At 44.3% G+C, this 25,340-nt stretch overlaps 1 protein-coding gene across 3 annotated transcripts in view; it reads left to right on the plus strand.

Annotated features, from left to right (window-relative positions):
- Nucleotides 1-25,340, plus strand: part of zfpm2a (zinc finger protein, FOG family member 2a) — a 1,363,132-nt gene that overhangs the window by 356,305 nt on the left and 981,487 nt on the right. For all 3 annotated transcript variants that reach the window (XM_070888458.1, XM_070888457.1, XM_070888459.1), the window contains exon 2: nucleotides 14,921-15,079. In XM_070888458.1, coding sequence (XP_070744559.1) covers nucleotides 14,921-15,079 — 159 coding nt within the window. The remainder of the gene's footprint in view (nucleotides 1-14,920; nucleotides 15,080-25,340) is intronic.

Consider the following 25,340-nt stretch of genomic DNA (forward strand, 5'->3'; position numbering starts at 1 on the left):
AATACTGTACCTTGATTGGCTGCCCAGTGCCATGTGACTACAGCTCCAGCCCTGCGCACGTCCCAACGTGCACACGCTCCAATCCGTAGGAGTGAAGGCCTCAGGCTCAGAAGTTCGAGCGGGCGCAGCAGCAACAGGTAAGTGCGCAGTTTTTTACCTTTTTTCTTGCCCACAGGAAGACCTCTAGTGGAATTTCAGGCCCATCTTTTTGAATGATCAGGAGATTATCTGCACTACTCAATTTCGAGTTATACAACAGCATGACCCAGAGATGTAACAATGGAACCCCCTTGGTATATGAAATGGTCACCGTAAACTCGCATTTAGCCTCGTGCTCTTTTCCAATCGTCCAATTGTTAATAATTATTAACACTTTAGTGAGATGCTCCTTAAAACCTACCTCTTTGGCCAAGCTTTTGGTCACCTGTCCTAATACCTCCTTATGTGGCTTAATGTCAAATTTTGTTTGATAACGCTCCTGTGAAGCGCCCTGGGACCAATGTTCCCTAGCGTTCTGGAGCTCCCATGCAGCTGGCTCACCAGCTTTTAAATGGGAAAAACCACATATGTGGTATTTTCAATGGTCCGTGGTGCCCCTTAAAGGGTCGCGCACCCAAACAAAATTAAGGGAACATTGTTTGGGACGTTTACTATGTTAAAGGCTCAATATAAATGTAAGTTGTTGTTGTTATGCTGTAATTGCCAACAGTATTATAAGCACCAAGGGCTAGAAATTGGGTTGCGTAGCGCCGCTTGTTTGTGCGCAATGGGTGCCAAATAAGGCCCAAGATGGTGTCTGAGCTGCGTGTGCACACTTCTGGTGTGGGCCACGTCGGATGCCATCTTGGTGAGGATGGTAGGGCAGCTGTTAGGGCCGTGCGCTGGAAAAATGGTAAATAGGCAGATCGTGCAATGCTGATTTGACGCCAGCGCTGCCATTTTCGTCATCATTGCTGCAACTAATGCTCTGTGTTAACCTTGCACATGCATTCAGCAGAAGGAAGGACCCCCCCCCCCCGCCCCAAACAGCACTATTTAAAGGGATAACTTTCATGTAATTTTTTTTTTAATCTGCTGTCTTTGTGGAAGTTTGTGGAAGTGTTTACAGCTTTCTAGAGTTTAAAGTTGGCCTGGTGACAGGGAGTGCTGCTGTAAGTGGAGAAGGCCTTTCTTCTGACTTCAAGGGTTTTGGTCAGACCATTCGCTCCCAGTCATGGGCAATTTTCCCGTACATTTGTGTTTGGGTGTGAGATCCCTTTAAGGGGCTGCATGACGCATTCAAAATACCACGCATGCACAGTTTGTCCCAGTGAAAGGCTAGTGAGGTGGCTGCGCAGGAGACCCAGAGCTGGTGAGGTGGCCACGTAGCTTAAAGGGACCATTGGTTATGGCTGCTCTAGTTCTCATCCCCCTTGGCCTGCAACATGGCAGGGAGTTGGATCAGAGGCAGCGAAGAAGAGGGAGGAGGAGGAGGGGGAGGAGAGCTCTCAGCAGGGAGGTCTTAACCACCTTGGATCTTCCGAGACCAATTCTTTTACCTCAGCCTGAGACAGCAGCAGTGTGTGAGGTGTCTGTGCTTTACAAAGGAGGTGCTCACAGAACTCTGACACCTCTTGCAACCAGACCTGCAACCTTACACCAGGGTAAGGACAGCGCTGCCAGTGGCTGTGAAGGTGACCGTGACGCTGAATTTCTTTGCGTCGGGATCCTTGCAGGTTGGAGCAGGAAACATCTGAAATATCTTCCAGTTTGCTCTTTATACCAGGAGAGGGGACTTCATTGTCTTATCTCTGATCAGAGGGCAACAGGTGGATAATATACGTGGCTTTGCCAGGATAATGGACTTCCCCATGGTGAAGGCACTATAGACTGCACAGACGTGGCTTTACGGGCACCGTGACTAAATGCAGAGATGGACCGCAACCACAAAGGTTTCCAATTACTGAATGTACAGTTGGCGTACCTTGGCGGTGCCAGTCCACTGTTCCCTCAGTCTTTGAGCCACCACATCAAACCAGTGGGTGGCTACTGGGTCAAAAGGACTATCCCTTTACCACCAGATTATCAGAAGTTATTTAAATTCCTCATGGACAGACTCTATTGTTTTCTTAGTTGTTAAACCATCAGCGTCTTGTATTCTGTGTAATTACCATATACTTGTAACTGAATGTGTGTTTTATCCTGCATGTATCTTGCAGTATGGTGTTTATCACCTTTTGCAGTAGACAGGAGAGTGTGGCAGGCATCCCACATTATCGGTGGTGCATTTTACCATAATTAAAGGGTAATTGTTAAGCTTTTGATATGCTATTCCATTCACGACATTCATAAGGATATAGGTTTTGATTAATTGGAGATTCAGTCTGCTGAGTGAAACAGCCTTTCTACTGTGTATGTAGGTTAAAAATATTGAAGGAAACCCAAATTGTAACAATCGCACAAAATTTCTATGCGAATGTTACCTTAAATTATCCAAAGAATCATGTTTTCTGATAATTTACCTTTTTTAAAATATATTTTTTAACAATTCCATATTGTTGCAATTGCAAACTTTTGCTGACACATCATTTACAGAGAAGTATATACTGATGCAATTAGTTTTTTGGGCGAGCTTTATATTCTGGTATAGTGGTGTAGCACTCTTCAAGATCAGGCAGTCTTCTTCTTTCTAGTAGCAAAGCAAATCAAATGTCAATATCCAAGTTGGATATCCAGGCCAATGCTTCTGGTGTAACAGCGTGGATATCTTGTAGGCTGCCTGCAAATTTCCTCTGAGGGCAGTGATCCAGGGTCTGGTTAGGAGCTCCCGTCGCATGATGGGGATGCTGGCAGTACAATGGTAAATGGAAGGATTGTGTCTGGGAAAAGGCACATGGGGACCACTCTACCTTGTCTAGGTATATCATTGAGTTTGTTTGCTATTCTTTAAATATATACATCAAGGGGCATGGAATTTCAAATGTCATTCTTTGCAATAATCAATTGTTTGATTCTAGTAGACACATCATATGATTTGTTTTTGGCGTTATGCTGATTTTTATTCTTTTCTCTCTTTGTCCCTCCATATCTTAAACCATCTGTGGAGAGCAAATAACCAAGCCTTTGTCAAAGCTGTTCCATCTTCATAAGCAGCTTCCAGGAGGCTGCCCCGCTGGTTCACTCCTCACCTCCATGTGTCACCTCCCCACAGTAGAGTCACTGTGTGGGGAATTACTGGAGTGAACCTGTGATATAACACTCCATAGCACAACATGCTGGAGCTTCACTTTGCCACCTACTGTGATCGCATTCTTGTTGCAATACAAGTCAATGGAATGAATTCTAGATTAAATTATAAACTGGAGACCAGTAGAATGAGGGCCTGAGGAGTTGAGAGGCTCATCAACAGCATCAATTACAGAAAAGAAGTTCAGGCATTAAATAATAGTAAAGGACATTTATATGAACATATTAAAGTTAAGTGCTGTGTGGTAATGTTTAATTAAATAAATGTACTTGCAATTTTAGATTCCAAGGTACTGCCCTGCTTGTAATCTCTATAACTATAACTGTTTTCGCCTGTGTCATTAACATTCATGACAAACTCCACAAGACCCATCTGTTTCATCTTTATTTTCTTTGCAGTGAATCTAAGAGCAGCAGTGTGCCATGGATGTGTATCCATTGGGAACGGGAAACAGACTGGGACTGCCTGAAACCATCATGTGTACGACTCTCACATTAATATTCCACTGGGTGGAATGCATAGGGGAAAATCAGAGGGAGAGGATTGCACATCCATAACGGAGCCTTGCTGATTTTCCATCTCTTCATTTAAATAGATTGAAAGTTGGCAGTCTCTGATACAGGCGCTGATCCTCCCTGTCCTAGTTTTCTCTCTGTAATCTGCCCAAACAATTATTTACGTCCAAGTGCAAAAGAAAAAAATCTGCTTCCCTCCCATCTAGGTTGACCCGTGAAAAATAGTACTTAAGTGAGGTACTGGAAATGGCTGACACAGTGCAGCCGTATCCCAGTGCGAGTCAATACCTTTGCGAGGAAATTGGTGGAGATAAATGCTAAAAACAGCAACAATTTCTGTAATTCAAAAATGCCAAAAATAAATAGTTAAGACCATCATCTTCCACCCCCTCCCCCCATTATTTTTTATCTATCTTACTTTAATTTTTCTTAAATATGAATATTGAAGACAACATTCGGAATAGCTGGAGGTACTTACAGAGCCTATTGTGAGATAGTGTGAAAGTATTCGATTACCATGTATAATTGAAATGGTAAGATATGTATATACATTGAATTTCTTCGAATTTACACCACAAAAACATAGAAACATAGAAAATAGGTGCAGGAGTAGGCCATTCGGCCCTTTGAGCCTGCACCACCATTCAATATTATTATGGCTGATCATGCAACTTCAGTACCCCATTCCTGCTTTCTCTCCATACCCCTTGATCACTTTAGCCGTAAGGGCCACATCTAACTCCCTTTTGAATATATCTAACAAACTGGCCTCAACAATTTTCTGCGGTAGAGAATTCCACAGGTTCACAATTCTTTGAGTAAAGAAGTTTCTCCTCATCTCGATCCCTTTATCCTTAGACTGTGACCCCTGGTTCTGGACTTCCCCAACATCGGGAACATTCTTCCTGCATCTAACCTGTCCAATCCCGTCAGAATGTTATATGTTTCTCTGAGATCCCCTCTCATTCTTCTAAATTCCAGTGAATATAAGCCGAGTCGATCCAGTCTTTCTTCATATGTCGGTCCTGTCATCCCGGGAATCAGTCTGGTGAACCTTGGCTGCACTCCCTCAATCGCAAAAATGTCCTTCCTCAGATTAGGAGACCAAAACTGTACACAATATTCAAGGTGTGGCCTCACTAAGGGCCTTTACAACTGCAGTGAGAACTCCCTGCTCCTATGCTCAAATTCTCTTGCTATGAAGGCCTTCTTCACCGCCTGCTGCACCTGCATGCCAACTTTCAATGACTGATGTACTATGACACCCAGGTCTCGTTGCATCTCCCCTTTTCCTAAACTGTCACCATTCAGATAATATTCTGCCTTCCTGTTTTTGCCACCAAAGTGGATAATCTCACATTTATCTACATTATACTGCATCTGCCATGCATTTGCCTACTCACCTAACCTGTCCAAGTCACCCTGCAGCCTCTTAGCATCCTTCTCACAGCTCACAATGTCTCACAGCTTAGTGTCATCTGAAAACTTGAAGATATTACATTCAATTCCTTTGTCTAAATCATTAATGTATATTGTAAATAGCTTGGGTCCCAGCACTGAACCTTGCGGTACCCCACTAGTCACTTCCTGCCATTCTGAAAAGGACTCGTTTATTCCTACTCTTTGCTACCAACCAGTTCTTTATCCACGTCAGTACATTACCCCCAATACCATGTGCTTTAATTTTACACACTAATCTCTTGTCAAAAGCCTTTTCAATGTCCAAATACACCACATCCACTGGTTCTCCCTTGTCCACTGTATGAGTTACATCCTCAAAAAATTCTAAAAGATTTGTCAAGCCTGATTTCCCTTTCATAAATCTATGCTGACTTGGACCAATCCTGTCACTGCTTTCCAAATGCGCTGCTATTACATCTTTAATAATTGATTCCAGTATTTTCCCCACTACCGATGTCAGGCTAACCGGTCTATAATTCCCTGTTTTCTCTCTCCCTCCTTTTTTAAAAAGTGGTGTTACATTAGCTACTCTCCAATCCATAAGAACTGATCCCGAGTCGATAGAATGTTGGAAAATGACCACCAATACATCTACTATTTCTAGGACCACTTCCTTAAGTACTCTGGGATGCAGACTATCAGGCCCTGGGGATTTATCGGCCTCCAATCCCATCAATTTCCCGAACACAATTTCCTGACTAGGTAGCTCTTTCCAGTCCACATTTGCTGAATCACATCTCAGCTTGGCAAAATTGGTCTTTCCCCAATCAAGAACTTATACTTCTGACTTGTCTTTGTCCTTTTCCATAATTACGCTAACTGAATTATGATCATGACCACCAAAATTATCTCCCACTGATACCCCTTCCAGTGCCCAGCTTCATTCCCTAAAACTAAGTCCAGAACCGCCCCCCCCCCCCCCCCCCCCGTCTCTTGGGCTAGCTACATACGGGCTAAAAAAGTTCTTCTGAAAGCATTTTAAGAATTCTGCACTTCTATACCTTTTACACTGATTGTCTCCCAGTTAATATTAGAGTAGCTGAAAACCCCTACTATTACTGCCCTATTATTTTTGCACTTTTACCTACATATTTGCTCTTCTATCTCCCTCTGACTATTTGGTAGTCTCTAGTACACTCCCATCAGTGTAATTGCCCTTTTTTGATCATTTCAACTCATACGGCCTCATTTGATCCTTTTATCATCCCTCCTCACAACTGTAATTATTTCTTTAACCAATATTGTGACCCCCCTCCTTTTTATCCCCCTCCTTTTTATCCCTCTCTCTATCTCGTCTGAAAACCCTGTACCCAGGAATGTTGAGCTGCCATTCCTGCCCTTCCTTCAGCCATGTTTCCGTGACTGCTATGATATCATACTTCCATATGTCTATCTGCTCATCTGCCTTATTCACTGGACTCCTTGCATTGATGTTGATACCATTAAGCACTGCCAAACCCCTTTGTTGTCTATTTTCTTGCCTTTGTTGCCTCTGCCTTCCAACCTCACTCACTATTAACTATCTTGTACATCTGTTTCAGCCCTGCTTGCATCTTTTGTAGTTATAATGTGACAAAAATGAGGCATGTTTGTTTACATTTTAGCATCTTCTTTACTTCTGTCATGTTACATAAGTTGGGCAAATGGATGCACAAGAGCCGCACTGAATTTTTCTCTGTCAGATACCTGTTTTGCAGGTGAGGAACTGGCAGCCAGCAGTTGAAAATCCCCTCCTTAGATTGAGAGAAATACAAACATTAAAATCCCTACTTTGAGATTTGAAATCTCATGTACAGAACAAAATTAGAGTTTTACTGTTATTTAATTTCTTTCATTTCAAATATTAGATTAATAATTTTAAAACTATAATTGTTTCATGCAATGCATAGCTACAATGTAGCTGTTGAAGGCGATCTATAAATATTATGGTATGACATACCACTATGCTATGTTTGAAATGTATTCATTTCTTACATTATCTGAAGATTGCAGTGGTGACAGCCTTGATTAAACAGTAGGATTTGGAGTTCAGAGGTAGCTCCTGCCACCACAGACCACTTGGAGCAATCTTTACCTCGTCTGCACCTTTATTCTGAACAACATAAATATGAGGACACAAGAATTCTGTTGGAACTGGAAGTCTATAGAATGCTCCAACAAGTACATATTAATGTCATCAGGACCCATAGGATACCATCTATGACTGGACATTCCAGACACAGAATCCATCCTACATAAGAAATGGGATTGAAAGGGTGGCACCGAAGGGCAAAAAAGACCTGAGTGAGAAAAATAATATGCTTTACTTAGACAACTTAAAAAAATGACAGGTAAATTAAATTTTAACTTGAAATTTAAAGCTATATATGAATAGTTGTAATTATCTCTACCATACTCTGATGTAGTAACTGGACATGGATTCAATAATAAGTGCAAATAAATGTAAAAGAAAATCTACGTACAATATCCACGATGCAACTATTATTCTATGCAATACTGCAAAAACATTTGATAATGATAGTGATGAGAAACAACAATATTACCTTATCAATATCTCCGATAAAATATAACCTCCACTAAAATGTTCTTACTCACTTCTATTTGCAGATATTTCAAGCTGGCTGGTGAAATTGGGGAGAGCTACGTCTCTTGAGGAATGGTCCATAGATGCTATTCCAGATCAGGGTCACCTCAGTTATAGGAGAACTGTATGATGACCCAGAACCCCAGTGAAAATGCTAGATTCCAGAGCAATGTGGAAGAAAGTTGATGGTCCTGTACTTGTTGGAGGCATCTATAGAGCAGAGGGCCAATCTGCTCCACCAACTGAGCCTAGCTCAGCTTGTATGATATTGCATAGTCTCACTATGTCACTGTGCACTTGGATGTCCACATTATTAGTGGTCTTCTTCAATAGATGATTATACTCTGGTGCAAATGGTGATATGGTAGGGAGAGCACTTGCCTCACGAGTGATTTATCCCTTCCTCCACTGGTGCATGTTTGAGATATCCAGAGAATGTTCTATAAAGGATCCTGTGAATGGTTTTCCTGGTCTTTGACAGCATACTGTGGACTCCCCTCCTTTGGTGGCAGCTGTTCGGTGGCTTTTGAGGATTCATCTTTGTCAGAGAATTCTTTAGCAGCCTATACATTATCTCTGCCCTTTGAGGTGGTTATGGCCTTGGGAATGATTGCAATGAAGCTGGATGAAGATAACTCATCTGTGGAGACAAGAAGAACATTAAATAATTATGAAATACATGCACTGAAATTAGAGAGAGACTGTTGTAGACACTAAACAGATGTAGAATAATAAATGCAGGCCAAGAAGTGCTATGGAATATTTACAAGAGTCTTTGGGGCCGAAATTTACCGCACCGCTATCAGATTCAGCTCGGGGCGTTGGGGGGGTGGTGGGCGGGGGGAGAATTGAGCGGTGTGCACTTCTGCCGGAAACATCGGGGTGAAGCCACTGTAAATGAAGATTTTCAGTGGTCAACTCAGGAGCATGCAGGCCGCCAGGACAGGGAAATTCCGCAATGCAAAGATAGGATTTTTCCCGGCAGTGCCCACGCAAGGTTTTCCAGTCGGTGCAGGAACGCGACACCGCTGGAGGTTTGCCGTCATTGTGTCCGTTTGGTAGGGAAATCATTTTATTAATTTTAGTGTTTTTATTTCAGATTCCATCATCCACAGTATTTAGCTTTTCATATATCTTTTATTAATTATTAGTATTTTTATTTCAGATTCCATCATCTGCAGTATTTAGCTTTTGAAATAGTTTTGGCTCCATTAAACCTGCTGAGTGCTGCTCAGAGGTTTTCACAGACTTTTGTACAACTTTCAGGTCTGACTCTTTAGTGGAGGCCTGTGGGCTGCAGAGACCTGCTTGGCAGGGTTCACCCTGAGGATGGGAGGAGTGTAGGGACACCTGGTACACCTGGTCAGAAGCAGGGCGGCACGCAGGAGAAGGTGTCACCATCAGCACCGTGCAGAGAGGCAACGAGCAAGGGAGGCAGCAGCTATGATTCGTTCATTCTCCACAAGACCAGTGTGCCCGTTGTCTTCACCGGCCCGAATCAGGATTGCCCTGTCCACTTGGCTGCTCACTCCACTGTAGAACCCCAGGACAGCACGAGAGCATTCATACAATGAAGCTCATTGTGCCACCAGGTGCATCATCGAGCAGTGCATAGGCATCCTAAAGCAGAGTTTCTGGTGCCTGGACCATTCTGGTGGCACCTTGCAGTACTCTCGTCAATGGGTCTCCATAATCGTCGTGGTTTGCTGCATGCTGCACAACCTGGCCATCATGAGGGGTCAGCTGCTGGTGGTCGAACCAGTAGTACCACCTGAGGAGGAGGAGGCGCAGGAGGTGGAGGAGGATTCCTGTTGCCCCAGAGCTCGGAGGCGTTAACCCATCGCCACCCTGGAAGGGCCGAGTGCAGACTGGCCAGCAGCCCCCTGGGAGGGTGCGTCCTCACATGACACTTCCCCTGCAATCTCCCTCCATGCATTATGTACTGGCGGTCTGCCACGTCTCCCCACGTCAGGAAACAGTATTCTTCTTCTGTCCTCCACACCGTCCATCAGTGTCTCCAGCTCAATAACAGTGACGCTGTTGGCTCTTCTAGCACCTTTTACACCAGCCTTTCTTCCAAGCTCCTTCCCCACTCAAGACCTTGCTGCAAACCCAGGCTTTTAAAAAGGCCAGGGAGTAGCTGGCTCGTTAGAAACCCTAACTTGCATGCTGAATTTCTCAGTGATGATAACTCTCAAATCATGACAGCCACACGGCTTAAAAATTCACTTTGGAAGGGTTCATTAGTGCTGGAACCCAATTTTCCACTTTTGGAGCTGAATGTGGGGTGGCCCAGCCACAAAAAATTTTGGCGCTAATGGCCCCAAAAAGGTGGTGGCGGGGGGTGCACCAGCTTCCAGTGGTAATGAATTTCAGGCCCGTTGTGTGTATTAGTGATTTCACAAAAACATGTCAGCAAGCTGATTAAGGTTGGCATTATTCACATTGCTTTCCAATGACTTTTACTATACTGGGAGATTGTTGGTTTTTTTTTGCCATGCTACTAGGATTCTGACCCAACGCTTCTCCCTTGTGACTGTTTTGAATAGCTTCACTGTCATATCCTAAGCATTGTGGATTGTTTTTTAGACATCAGAAACATTTATTGGTGCGCTTTGGAACATTCCGAATAAAAATCAATTTTGATAGTGCTCTGGTCAGACATGACAATAACAACAACAAAACTTGCATTTATATATCGCCAATAACTCCGTAAAATATCCTAAGGTGCTTCACAGAAGCATTATCAAATTTGACACCAAGCCACATAAGGCGATATTAGAATAGAAGCAGGTTTAAAGGCACAAAGTGAGGTGGAAAGGCAGAGAGAATTCGGGAGGGAATTCCAGAGCTTGGGGCCCAGGCAGCTGAAGCTATAGGCACCAATGGTGGAGTGATGAAAATTGGGGATGTACAAGAGGCCTTAATTGGAGGAGTGCCGAGATCTCATAAGATTGTAGGGCTAGAGGAGGTTACAGAGCTAGGGAGAGGGGAGGCCATGGAGGGTATTGTAAACAAGGATGAGAATTTAAAAATCAAGGTGTTGCTGGACCGGGAGTCAATGCAGGTCAGTGAGCACAGGGGTGATGGGTAAACGGGACTTGGTGCGCATTAGGATATGGGCAGCAGAGCTCAATTTACGGAGGGTGCAAGGTGGGAGGCCAACCAGGAGAGCATTGAAATAGTTAAGCCTAGAGGTAACAAAGGCGTGAATGAGTGTTTCAGGAACAGTTGAGCTGAGACAGGGGCTGAATGGGTGATGATACAGAGGTGGAAGTAGTTGGTCTTGGTAATGGAGAGGATATGGGATCAGAAGCTCAGCTCAACAAATAGGACGACAAGGTGGTGAACGATCTTGTTCAGCCTCAGACAATGGCCAGGGACGTGACAGAGTCGGTGGCTAGGGAACGGTGTTTGTGACAGATCGAAGACAATGTCTTTGGTCTTCCCAATATTTAATTGGAGGAAATTTCTGCTCATCCAATACTAGATTTCAGACAAGCAACGTGACAAATCAGAGGCAGTGGAGGGATCGAGAGAGGTGCTGGTGAGGTAGAGTTGGGTGTCGTCAGTATACCTAGGTGTTTTCCGATGATATCACATAGGTACAGCATGTAAATGATAAATAAAATTGGGGTGATGATGGCAGATTTGAAAGGGAGGGGGTTGGTACCTGAGGAGAGGAAACCACTATCAATATCAGTTAACATGGAGGCCAGGGACGGAAGTTGGGTGATCAGTAATTTGGTGGGAATTGGGTCGAGGGAGCAGGAGGTGGGTCTCATGAACAAGATCAGCTCAGATAGGGCGTAAGAGTGGATAGAAGAGAAAATAGAATAAGATGCGAGTTCAGGGCTAGAGCAGGGTGAAACCTTAGTGGAGGTTTGGCTTGGTGGGATAGAAGGGAAAGAAGTGGCAGAGACAGCTGAACGGATGGTCTCAATCTTAGTGTTAAAGAGGTCCAGTAGCTCTTCACACTTGTTGATGGAGGGGGCAGGGGAGTGAGGTTTAAAAAGATGGTTTGTAGAGGAGAAGAGAAGCTGGGGGGTTATCTTTGCATTCCAGGATGATCCTGGAATAATGAGCAGTTTTGGCAAAGGAGAGCAGGACACGATAGTGCTTTATGTCATCAAGCCAGATCTGGCAACAAATGGCTAAACCAGTTGTCCGCCATAAACATTCAAGCCTGTGCCCCTTGGACTGAACAAAGCAGAGAAGGGGTCCATACCATTTCCCATACCTTGGGAGCCTCTTCTCAACAAGAGCAGACATTGACTATGAGATTCAACACCGCCTCCAGTGCACCAGTGCAGCCGTCGGCCGCCTGATGAAGAGAGTGTTTGAAGACCAGGCCCTCAAAACTGCCACCAAGCTCATGGTCTACAGGGCTGTAGTAATACCTGCCTGCCTGAATGGCTCAGAGACATGGACCATGTACAGTAGACACTTCAAGTCGCTGGGGAAATACCACCAACGATGTCCCCACAAGATTCTACAAATCCCCTGGGAGGACAGATGCACCAACATTAGCGTTCTTGACCAGGCCAATATCCCCAGCATCGAAGCACTGACCAGACTTGATCAGCTCCGCTGGGCAGGCCACATAGTTCGCATGCCAGACACGAGACTCCCAAAGCAAGCGCTCTACTCGGAACTCCTTCATGGCAAACGAGCCAAAGGTGGGCAGAGGAAACGTTACAAGGACACTCTCAAAGTCTTCCTGATAAAGTGCAACATTCCCACTGAAACCTGGGAGTCCCTGGCCAAAGATCGCCCTAAGTGGAGGAAGTGCATCCGGGAGGGCATCCGGGAGGTCTCGTCGGCGAGAGCATGCAGAAATCAAGCGCAGGCAGCAGAAAGAGCATGCGGCAAACCAGTCCCACCCACCCCTTCCCTCAACAACTATCTGTCCCACCTGTGTCAGGGGCTGTGGCTCTCGTATTGGACTGTTCAGCCACCTAAAAACTCATTTTAAGAGCGGAAGCAAGTCTTCCTCGATTCCGAGGGACTGCCTATGATGATGACCGGGGGAATGACCTGGGTTAGAGAGAGTAGTGTTTTAATGGAATAAAGGCATCAAAGGTGGAGGTGAGTATGATTGAGCAGATTAGTAGCTGCAGAAATGTGATGGTAAATTGAGGGCCAGAGACTAGACAGTTGAGAAGTTGAAGGGACTGTTGTAAGTGACTTGGGCAAGAGTTTTTTCCTGTGTTGGACACAAAAGGAAGTAGGATTGGGAGGGAAAAGGGGGATGTGAGTGGAGAGCTATACAAGGAAGTGATAATAATAACTTTTATTTATATAACACCTTTAATATAGAAAAATGTCCCAAGGCGCTTCACAACAATTTTACAACATGTTAGATATTGACCATTGAGGGAAAGGGAAATAGTGGGAGAAGGAATTGTAAAAAAGACGTAAAAGGCTCGGGTCTGAAGTGGCAGCCAAAATGCGCACGCAGATAGACAGGCGAAAAAAACTAAAAAAAAATAACTTCAAATTACATTGTAAATAATATAATGAGTATACAATATTAAAATCAGTATAATAAAGATTAATTATAAATAAACAAAATTAAATAATATATACCATCATTATAAATTAGGTTAAAATGAGAAAATCAGCAATTGAAGCAAATTAAAGCAGTTATTAGCTTTCTTTAACGTTCATTCCCTGTTCAGTGATTCAATTAATATGGAAGAATCAATCACCGTTCTCTATCCTTGTGATATAATTTTATTACTTTTTATTTCTCATTTTGTCCCCTTGACAGGACCTGTAATAGCTCCAGGCTCGAGCTGCCTCCGTTGTCAGAGAGACACTTATGGTTAAAACTCACTCCAGCTGCTGCAGGCTCGAGCTGCCTCTGTTGTCAGGGAGACGCTTATGTTTAAAACTCCCTCCAGCTACTCCAGACTTGACCTGCCTCCGTTGTCAGGCAGACATTTGTGTTTAAAACTCCCTCCAACTGCTCCAGGCTCAGAGATGTGATTGACACAATGGGAATAGAGAAATCATGTGAGATGGCAAGGTCGCGGGGATAGCTGTGAATCGGGGTAAGAGAGGTTAAGGGAGGATAGGAGGACAGTGAACTCAGAGGAGAGAGGTCATGATGAGTTGAGTTGGAAGTTGAAATCACCAGAGATGAGAAGTTGCTTGGTGCAGAGGCTGAGGAAGGAATGCTGCAGATATCTTGGTGAGAAATTTGGCATGGTACTTGGATGGGCAGTAGAGAACAAGGATTTTAAAGAGAGGCAAGAGGGAACTTATGAACAGGAGTAGACCATTCAGCCCCTCAGCCTGTTCTGCCTTTCAATGAGATCATGAGTGGAAGAAGGTGAAATGCTCAAAGAAAGAGCAGGTGTCAGAGGAGTAGGGTGCCAAACCAAGGTGTGATTTGGTGATAAGACTTACACCAGCACCATTTGGAGATAAGAACCTTGAATACCACATTGAGAGCTGGTCATTGAGGCACACAGTGATCATCCAAGTTGTGGAAGTTATTCAGAGAAGGACCACAAGGGTGATCTCTAATGTCAAACATCTGTGTTATCAAGAAACATTCAGCCTTATAACTGTGCATTAGATACTAAGTGGAATAGAAAGGGTTAATCTGAAACACTAAGCCAGAAATATAGGACAAGTGGGTATAGTAAAGAGAAGTTCAGGAATGAAATAAATGTAACGCACTAACGCTCTGTTCCTTTTCAAACTATCATATGTAACCTTGATGTTTCTAATAATAAGCTGCACCTCTTCTCTTGTACATTGTGTTGTGAAAGTAGTCCCGTTAGTAGCTTGATCATTCAACTGAACAAATGAGTAATTCCAAGGTACAATCCTCAACCTAACGAGTAAGTTACAGATCTTGATGGGAAAAGTACAGTTCTGAAGGTTGCCAGTATAATAATGACACAAATCACACATGCTTTAAGGGTAGTTATTAATAGTCTCCAGGATTGCCTTACATATTCTGCCTGTAAAGGTGTTCCAGTCTGTCTCGTAATGAGCTGAATATTGTGAACTTGTATTGCTGAGTTCATTGAGAACCCCGTAAGTAATTGAAAAAGAATGTAGTTGGAGCTGTGACCTGTGCAGACTGTTTAATGGAGAAACCTCATTCTGTACTAACAGGACCACTGGAAGACACAGTTGAGGACGATGAGGAAGAATGTCTGTCTGAAGAAAATGATACAATCAGCAGAGGAGACTACGCACTGGAGGAAAACTTCTCAGCAGACTATGGCTCAGAACATCTCAGCTGTGAAGAAGCAGAATATTACTGCGGCAAAGGTAAGTGGCGCTAACACATTTTACCATCATATAGATTTTACTTCTGGTCCACTTAGTGCATTATTCTAGTCCCTATATTCTCTATTATGGAAGGATATTTTCATTAAATGCTATTCCTGTGTTCAATATTCCAGGAAGTGCTAGCCAATCACTCTAGTTCTGTTTTTAGTTGAAGAGTAAATAAGTGCACCACTGCACTTTATCCTGCCTGAAACCTGGCTTAACAAAGCTGAATGCAGTGTTTTCACATTGTGTTCTCTATTGAGAATGGTTTCTGGCTTTTCCATTCTGGACAATAGATTTTGTAATATTGCATGACTATGAATAGTTGGTGTACTCTTATTTATAGCAGCCAATCACTACTCTGGTTTGAAAGATTTTAATGGTGTGCTAGTGCTGGGATTGCTAGCGAAATTAAAATGTTCAGTACAAGTCAGCATGGATTTGTGAAAGGGAAATCATGCTTGACAAATCTTCTGGAATTTTTTGAGGATGTTTCCAGTAGAGTGGACATGGGAGAACCAGTTGATGTGGTATATTTGGACTTTCAGAAGGCGTTCGACAAGGTCCCACACAAGAGATTGATGTGCAAAGTTAGAGCACATGGGATTGGGGGTAGTGTACTGACATGGATTGAGAACTGGTTGTCAGACAGGAAGCAAAGAGTAGGAGTAAATGGGTACTTTTCAGAATGGCAGGCAGTGACTAGTGGGGTACCGCAAGGTTCTGTGCTGGGGCCCCAGCTGTTTACACTGTACATTAATGATTTAGATGAGGGGATTAAATGTAGTATCTCCAAATTTGCGGATGACACTAAGTTGGGTGGCAGTGTGAGCTGCGAGGAGGATGCTGTGAGGCTGCAGAGCGACTTGGATAGGTTAGGTGAGTGGGCAAATGCATGGCAGATGAAGTATAATGTGGATAAATGTGAGGTTATCCACTTTGGTGGTAAAAACAGAGAGACAGACTATTATCTGAATGGTGACAGATTAGGAAAAGGGGAGGTGCAAAGAGACCTGGGTGTCATGGTACATCAGTCATTGAAGGTTGGCATGCAGGTGCAGCAGGCGGTTAAGAAAGCAAATGGCATGTTGGCCTTCATAGCAAGGGGATTTGAGTACAGGGGCAGGGAGGTGTTGCTGCAGTTGTACAAGGCATTGGTGAGGCCACACCTGGAGTATTGTGTACAATTTTGGTCTCCTAACCTGAGGAAGGACATTCTTGCTATTGAGGGAGTGCAGCGAAGGTTCACCAGACTGATTCCCGGGATGGCGGGACTGACCTATCAAGAAAGACTGGATCAACTGGGCTTGTATTCACTGGAGTTCAGAAGAATGAGAGGGGACCTCATAGAAACATTTAAAATTCTGACGGGGTTAGACAGGTTAGATGCAGGAAGAATGTTCCCAATGTTGGGGAAGTCCAGAACCAGAGGTCACAGTCTAAGGATAAAGGGTAAGCCATTTAGGACCGAGATGCGGAGGAACTTCTTCACCCAGAGAGTGGTGAACCTGTGGAATTCTCGAGCACAGAAAGTTGTTGAGGCCAATTCACTAAATATATTCAAAAAGGAGTTAGATGAGGTCCTTACTACTAGGGGGATCAAGGGGTATGGCGAGAATGCAGGAATGGGGTACTGAAGTTGAATGTTCAGCCATGAACTCATTGAATGGCGGTGCAGGCTAGAAGGGCCGAATGGCCTACTCCTGCACCTATTTTCTATGTTTCTCTGTTTCTATGTTTTTCTCAACAATATCCACTGACATTTAGCCCTGCTGGACAGTTATAGCTTAGATTATCTATCATTAGATCTCACAAGCCTATTCAGTAAAAGTAATCTAAATTGGAGAAAATCTTAGGCACCTTCATTTTGACCCATGACTATAGTATGTCCTATTAACAGATCTTGGTTAAGCTATGATTATCTCTCTTGTTCGATGTTATGATACCACGGTATGATCCTTTACCTTGAATATTCCTTTCAAACAGTATTATCTTACCAATCTCGTTAATACAACATCATGGTGATTGGCAAAATATATTTTTGAGGTGAGGATCTACCTTAATCAAGCTTTATTGGAGATTTGTCTAGAAACAGGGGAGATCTGGTATAGTAAGGGAAACAAAACAAGAGAGTTACCTAAAACAGGGTTCCACAGTATATTGAGGAATATAAGTGTAGGGAATTCCAAAAAGCATCTTATACTAGCTGGAAACATCACGTTATTTATGCAGGAAAAAAGATTGCTGTGGCCTGAATCAATTCTGTCAATTTATAATTGGTATGATTTATAATAGAGTCAAAAGACTGACTTTTTGTTATATTTCAGTACATCTTAGATAAGATCGATGTAATGTTTTAGAGGGAGGAAGCTTTGGATGTTTCTTATACCAGAACTATGTACATCAACCTAAACCAACTTACATAGCTTACATATACTTAGGCAAAGCCATCCTATCCCTCCCCTCCACCCCACACCGTTATACATTTTACAAGCCCATTACTCGTAAACATACTTTATAGATGACCCCTTCTCATTTTCTTGACTGGGGAGCATACACTTTGGTGAACAGCCTGCAAGGGGAAGTTAGAAAAGAAGAGAACTGAAGGAAACCATTACTGAAACTATAGGGTCGATTTAACCCCTCCCCCCCATCCACCTGGTGGGAATGGTGCAGGTCAATATGTTGGGGAGTTTCACACCACGTACTTCCGTCACATCTCCAACCTCCCTTTCCTCTCCAAAGTCCCTTAATGTGTTGTCGCTTCCAAAATCCATGCCAATCTTTCCCACAACTCCATGTTTGAATCTCTCCACTCAGAATTCATCCTCTGACTGTGACTAAACTTTACTATCCCTCCTCGTCCTTCTTGACCTGTCTGCAGCCTTTGACATGGTTGACCACTCCATCCTCCTCCAACACCTCTCCTCCGTCGTCCAGTTGGATAGGACTGCCCTCTCCTGATTCCGCTTGTACCTATCAAGTCGTAGCCGGAGAATCACCTGCAATGGCTTCTCTTCCCGCTCTTGCACCTTTACCTCTGGAGTCCCACAAGGATCTGTTCTTGGCCCCCTCCTATTTCTTATCTCCATGTTGCCCCTCGGTGAGATCTTCCGAAGACACATCAGGTTCCACATGTACTGCTGACGATACCCTGTGCTGTCTCATCGCCAGATCTATCAACCCCTACACTGCATCTGAGTTGTCTGACTGCTTGTCTGACATCCAGTCCTAGATGAGCCAAACTTTCCTACAATTAAGTATTGGGAAGCCTGAAGCTATTGCCTTCGCCCCCTGCCACAAACTCCATTCTCTAATGGCCAATCCATCCCTCTCCCTGGCCTCGGTCTAAGGCTGAACCAGACTGGTCAGAATCTCGACATCCTGTTTGACTCTGAACTGAGCTTCCGACCCCATATCATCTCAATCACAAAGACCACCTATATTCACCTCCATAATTTCATCCGTCTCTGCCCCTGCCTCAGTCCATCTGCTGCTGAAACCCTCATCCATGCTTTTGTTATGTCCAAATTCAACTATTCCAATGCTCTCCAAAACTCTGTATTCTAAGACGCACCAAGTCCTGTTCACCAATCACCCCTTGCTTACATACATTGGTTCCTGGTCCACCAGGGACCCCACGCACCCAGCTTTTCAATGAGAAAAAACACCCATGTGCGATATTTTGAAGCATGGTGGCAAACCAATTTACAGGGAACATTGGTCCCAAGGTGTGTCACAGGAATGTAAATCAAACAAAAAGATAGGTTGTAGAGGTGGAGAAGCGAGGAGGTTTGCAGAGGTTATTGCAAAGTTTAGGGCATTGACGACTGAAAGCACGGTGCCAAAGGTAGGGCGATGCACAAGAGACCAGAGTTGGAGGAACATAGAATTCTTGGAGGATTGTAGAGCTGAAGAGAGTTACGGAGATAGGGAGGGATTTGAATGCATGGATGAGAGCTTTAAAATCGAGGTATTGGTGGACCGGGAACCAATGTATGTCAGCAATCCGAGGAGTGATGGGTGAACGGGACTTGGTGCGTCTTAGATACAGAGTTTTGGATGAGCTCAAATTTATGAAGCATGCAAAGAGAGCATTGAAACAGTTGAGTCTCCTCCTGGCCCACAAGGAATGCTGTGGGGAGGATTGCGGTCGGCAGGTCACTGGGGCCCATGATTGAGTGGGGAGGGGCGAGAGTTCTGTCGACGGGAGGGATGATCGGTCTGTGATTGGAAGGGGTGAGAGGCCTGCGATCGGCAGGAGGGGAGTGGCTGGTGATCGGGAGGGGGAGGGGTGAAAAATCAGGAGGGGGAGGGGCCGGTGAACGGGAGAGGGAGGGGACCACGATCGAGAGGGGGAGGAGTTGGTGATCGGGAGAGGGAGAGGGAAGTGATCGGGAGCGGGAGGGGTCGGTGATTGGGAGGGGTGAGGGGTCAGTGATTGGGAGGGGGAGGGGTCAGTGATAGGGAGTGGGAGAGGGCGGTGATTGGGAGGGGGAGAGGGAGGGGAGAGAGGGCGGTGATCGGGAGGGGGTTGGGATCACCAGTAGTGGGGGGGCTAATATCGAGGTCAATATTTCTGGACAACTGTGCAATGTGCAGTTAATAACACAGAAGGACTGATGAGGACAAACTCTAATAAAATACTTCTGGAAAAGTTTGGTCAAAGTTTGAGGTATATATTTGGCACAGCTGGAGCACAGACACTTGATCAAAAAGTACTAATTCTCATGTATGGTATATCTATTGCCAATGTACTAATTGTCAAGCATGCCCATATTTAGGCTCCTCACTTCGCTTTGGGCTTAGTGCCCACTTGTGACAATGTTTAGTGATCTCCTGACTAAATCATTAAAGTATATGACAAGTGACTCCTGGGTTCATGTACCTGAAGAGTTACTTCTCTTCATTAGTGACATTGAAACGGTTGTGACTTTTAATAGTTGCTGGAATCTAATTTGCTCTCTTCATTTTCTTGGCATTACTAATAAAAATCACTTGATATCAGTGAAGGGATTTTTTTTTTACATTTGTTAGTGTAATGAAGCTTTTCTTCATGACACTTTTCCAGTTTGCCTTAATTCCTTGCTGTAAGTGCTTGATCTGATAGCTTTCGATGGCTCATGTCATACATTTTCTAATCAGGCACCAGGTTTTGTCTGCCCTTCAAACCTTTTCAGTCAATATTCTGTCTTTCTTAAGCAGCTGTACTGATAGATCCCATGCCAATGTGCGAATCCCTCTAGAAGCATCAATACTCAATGCCTGTGCCTTGATCACTCTGCCTTTGTGCCGTTTAATATCAAAATCTCCAAAGCCACTGGTACCTTTTTTGTGAGGATTATGAATTTGAGCTTCTTTAAATTATCTTAGCTACAGAGCATATTATATTGACATTTGGAGTTCTCTTCGGACTGACAGAAGCTGGGTGCACAAAACTGAAAAAAGCCGATATGACTTTGTTTCTACCTTGCTCGAGGAGTTGTATGTGTAAATCGCCTAAGCTTATTGACCCGAATCTTTGCCTTCTTGTCTTCTGATTTGTTTGGAACACAGACACTGATAGAGCATTGATACAACCGATTTAGCAGCTCAGTGATTTGTTTTACAACAGGCGCCTTTGGCTAGACATTATCACTCCCTCAGGCCACCATTGTTTTTTTTCTTCTCTCTAAGAGTCCTAAGACTCCCTTGGTTAAAGATGTGATCAAATACTCTCTTGTTTGATCAAATAGTTTTAGCTGATCTGTTTTTGAAAACAAAGCGTCATAAGCATATTAAACCTGTCAAGTGTGTTCAAATGTACAGCATTAGGCAACACATGAAATTCAGCCATATTATCATAGCTGCAGACTCTACTGATTCAAACTAGATTACCAGTTTTTCAATGCTTTTAATGCCCATTTTATCAAAAATACCACTATGTTTCTGTAGTGATAGCACATTGTAGAGCATAAACTGAATACTAGAAACATAAAGGGGAGGTTAGGAGACATGTTTTCATCTAAAGGGTTATAGAATATGAAGGATAATCTTATGAAATCATACTATCAAAGGAGTCCAAATCGCAAATTCAGGCAGTGTACTCTGCCCACAGTTTTCCTTTCATGGATAGCTGTTGTGAGAGTATGTCCCAGAATTGCCAATGTGGGCTCTCCATGCTAGGAGCATGGTTTTGTCAAATTTTCCCTGTTGAATGCATTACCACAAGAGTTGAAGACATGTCACTGATGACATTTACAAGGGAATTAGATAAACAGTGGAAGAAAAATATTGGCCCAGAAATTGCTGGATTAATAAGGGCAAGTTCACGGCTTCCGCAATTATTAGTGTGTAAAAAAATACAGCCATTTGTGTTGAGGAAGAAATACTCCACATTGTGGGACGATTTGCGGCGCTCTTAGCTTCATAACATAGTGAGCTCGCCGTCAACCACCCTGTGAGTGTCAAGAAATTGCTGGATCAGTGCTGTAAATATGAATGGATCTCACTGCAGACATTTAAGGCTGGTATTTCATGTCAGAAAGATCCTGTTAATGACATGATCAATGGCCCTGTCATAACACTCAAACTTGGAGACCCAGAAAGGGACCAATTGAAACTGAGGCTTTCAAAAATTATTATTTTTTTCTTACTTTTCCTTTCTGTTTTTTTCTCTCTTAATCCAATCTTCCTTTCCCTCTCTTTATTTCTCTTTCAGTATCTAATTGTACTCTAATTCACCCTATTCCTTCTCTGTCATTCCCGTTTCTTTCTCTATCCTCAAATTCCATGAGTTAAAGAGATGGACTGTTGGACTCAACATCAGGATGTCCCAGATGCCTCATTGATATCACTGCACCATTATCAATTCACATTTCCAAAAACCTGAGATGCAAAAATAATACGACCTGAACCCGTAGCCTTGTTGTATTTTAGCTGTCTTATGGCTTCTACCTCGTGCAGTATTGGGGTCTCACTGAGCTGGTGGCGGCTCGCATGCTGTGGGATGGAGTCTAGAACACTCGAGTCAAAGGCAGAGTCTCGATTGAGGAGATCTTCGAACTGCTCCTTCAAGCGGGCCCTGACTGCCTCAGTGTCCTTGATGAGTGTTTCCCCATTCTTGACCAGCAGTGGGGTGGGGCCTTGAGTGTTTGGCCCGTAGGTGGCCTTGACTGCGATGAAAATCCTCGCACATCATGATTGTCGGCCAGCTGCTGTATCTCCTGTGCTTTCTCCATCCACCACCAGTTCTTTAGGTCCCGAGTTTTTTGTTGGACCTCAGCTTTGAGCAGTCTGTAATGCTGCTTTGCTGCTCCCAAGTTGGGCTGTTGTTTAAGGCTCAGAAATGCCCTGCGCTTGCAATCTATTAGCTCTTGGATCTCCTGATTATTCTCATCAAACCAGTTCTGATGTTTCCTGATTGAGTGATCGAGCGTCTCTTTGCAGGCACTGGTTATGGAGGCCTGGAGGGCAGACCAAGCGCTGTGGGCATTCTGCGTCTCGGGGTCATCAAGGCACGGCAGGTTAGCTGTGAGTCGCTGAATGTATAGGGTTCTCTTACACCCAAAATAATACAGAATCCTCAAATGTAAGTACAACTTTCCCTGCTCTGAGCTGCCATCTCTGAACCCAAAACCCAGGTGAGTAAATGATCACCACAGCCACCCTGTTCCACCTCAAAAAGGTTTATGATTTAAAAATATATCTATGCATCAAAGGCCTGAATTTGATGAAGGCCTCCGCCCGCCCAAGTGCCGCCCAAAGGACTGCCGATGGCGGTACTTTGAGCGGGGTTTTAATCGGAGAGGTCCCTCGAAGTTCAGCAGGCGGCAAATGAGTGACTTATGTTGTCAATCTGGGTGGCAGCCGGCAGGAGCTCTCATTCTCGGCGGCAAAGGCGCTTGCTGCCCAAGTGCCGCCGAGGATGGAGTCGGGCCCACGGAGGGTCGAAGAGCTGAAAAGCAAAAGCATTAAAACATTTTTCAAAATATCTGAAGACCTTCAGGGGACCCCATCCAGGTAAGTACCTGTAAAGAAAAAAATTACAAAAAGTGTACTCACCTTTTTTTCACCATCTTTCTACCTACCGTCAGGGACAGGCCAGCCTCCAACCAACAGTCCACCCCCGTTCTGCCGCCGACTCCCGCCCGTATCAATATCGCAGCTCGGCGGGCGGGAGCTCAGTTGTGTGACTCGACCATCCACTGATGTCGGCGGGCGGTTCTCCCCTCCAGCTTGCTCCAGGCCACATCGAAAGTGGCACTGGGCATTTGTTGCACAGGAATGTCGGTGGCAGTGGGCGGTAAGTTCTTCAATTTTGGGCCCCAAAGCTTTGATTTTGATCTTAGATTCTTGCTCCATCAGGAAATAAATAGGAATTATTTTTTTTTAAATTGTTTTTCTTTAACAGCAAATACTTTATGACATAATGGCTTGGAATTTGCGATAAAAATAATGGTAAGGCGATTTGCGTTCACCATTATTAAACAGTAAATTGGACAGCAAATTCTGGCATCCGCACATGCGCAGTTAAATGTGGAAACGAGGAAGTTGCTGTCCAATTTGCCCTGCTCCTCCACAAGCTTCGCTACACTGGTGCCTCGGTGATAGATTCAGCATTGCAATATATGAAGGATGTGAAGTTGTGCTACTTAACTACTAAACACGTTGGGCTGGTGAATTCAGGTGTAAGTGAATTTTTAATACCGTGAAAGGTCTTAATTACTGCTAAACAACCTCTCTGGCACTCAAAATTAATTTTTACAAGTGTGGAGTATTCTTGCTCCTCCTGGCCCATACACAGTGCTGGAAAAGCACTTCCCTCTTCCATGCAGCAGTCCTCGCTCCCATGGTGTTCAGGGAAACCTGACCAGAACTCCTTTGCCCCGCTTGCAGGCACTGCACAATCTAATTCTATATCACTGGCAGTGGGACCTCCGCGTCTCAGTCGGGATTCTTCAATCTGATTGGTTAAGGAGATACACAGTTGCTTGACCTGTTTACACAGGTGATGGTTAATTATCGTAAGTTCCAGTCGAAGGGTCCATGGAAAGTCTGTGGGCAAGTTTAAGTGCAATGAATGGCTAGTGCCCTTTGTTCACCTCCGACCACAATATGTGGGCCAATATTGGTCACCTGATCTCTGGTTTGATGTACAGCACATTTTGTGCCAGCACTCTCCACAGTAAGCATCTTCTGCATATTCTCTGCACGGGATCTGTTGAAATGTAGTTCCCACATTCCAACATCACCAAAAAATACATTATTTCATCATTTATTCAGTTGCTGTTGGTTGGATTTTGCTGTTAACAAATTGGCTGCTGCATTTGGATACTGAAAAAACAATGGTGACTGTCATGTATGTATTTTTGGTATCACTAGCCACTAGACGGCGTCACTGTTGGAGGCCATTGGGCTGCACACGCGTGTGGGCAGCCCAAGTATAAAAGGCCAGCCATTTTGTATATGAGTCACTTTGGGCCTTAATAAAGCAGAGCCAAGGTCATACTCTTGGAGTTAAACTGTACTCAGTCTCATCATCATACGCAGTCCATCGGGATCGAGGAAGACTTGCTTCCATTCCTGAAGTGAGTTCTTTGGTGGCTGAACAGTCCAATACGAGAACCACAGACTCTGTCACAGGTGGGACAAATAGTCATTAAGGGAAGGGGTGGGTGGGACTGGTTTGCCACACGCTCTTTCCGCTGCCTGCGCTTGATTTCTGCATGCTCTCGGCGTTGAGACTCGAGGTACTCAGCGACCACTCAGATGCACTTCCTCCACTTATGGCAGTCTTGGGCCAGGGACTTCCAGAATCAGTGGGGATGTCGCACTTTATCAGGGAGGCTTTGAGGGTGTCCTTGTAGCGTTTCCGCTGCCCACCTTTGGCTCGTTTGCCATGAAGGAGCTCCGAGTAGAGCACTTGCTTTGGGAGTCTCGTGTCTGGCATGCAGGTGATGTGGCCTGCCCAGCGGAGCTGATCGAGTGTGATCAGAGCTTCAATGCTGGGGATGTTAGCCTGAATGAGGATGCTGACGTTGGTGCGCCTGTCCTCCCAGGGGATTTGTAGGATCTTGCGGAGACATCGTTGATGATATTTCTCCAGCAACTTGAGATGTCTGCTGTACATGGTCCATGTCTCTGAGCCATACAGGAGGGCAGGTATTAATACAGCCCTGTAGACCATGAGCTTCGTGGCAGTTTTGAGGGCCTGGTCTTCAAACACTTTTCCTCGGCGGCTGAAGGCTGCACTGGCGCATTAGAGGCGGTGTTGGAT

The sequence above is a fragment of the Pristiophorus japonicus genome, chromosome 1 (genome assembly GCF_044704955.1).
Source record: "Pristiophorus japonicus isolate sPriJap1 chromosome 1, sPriJap1.hap1, whole genome shotgun sequence".
Lineage (NCBI taxonomy): Eukaryota > Metazoa > Chordata > Chondrichthyes > Pristiophoridae > Pristiophorus > Pristiophorus japonicus.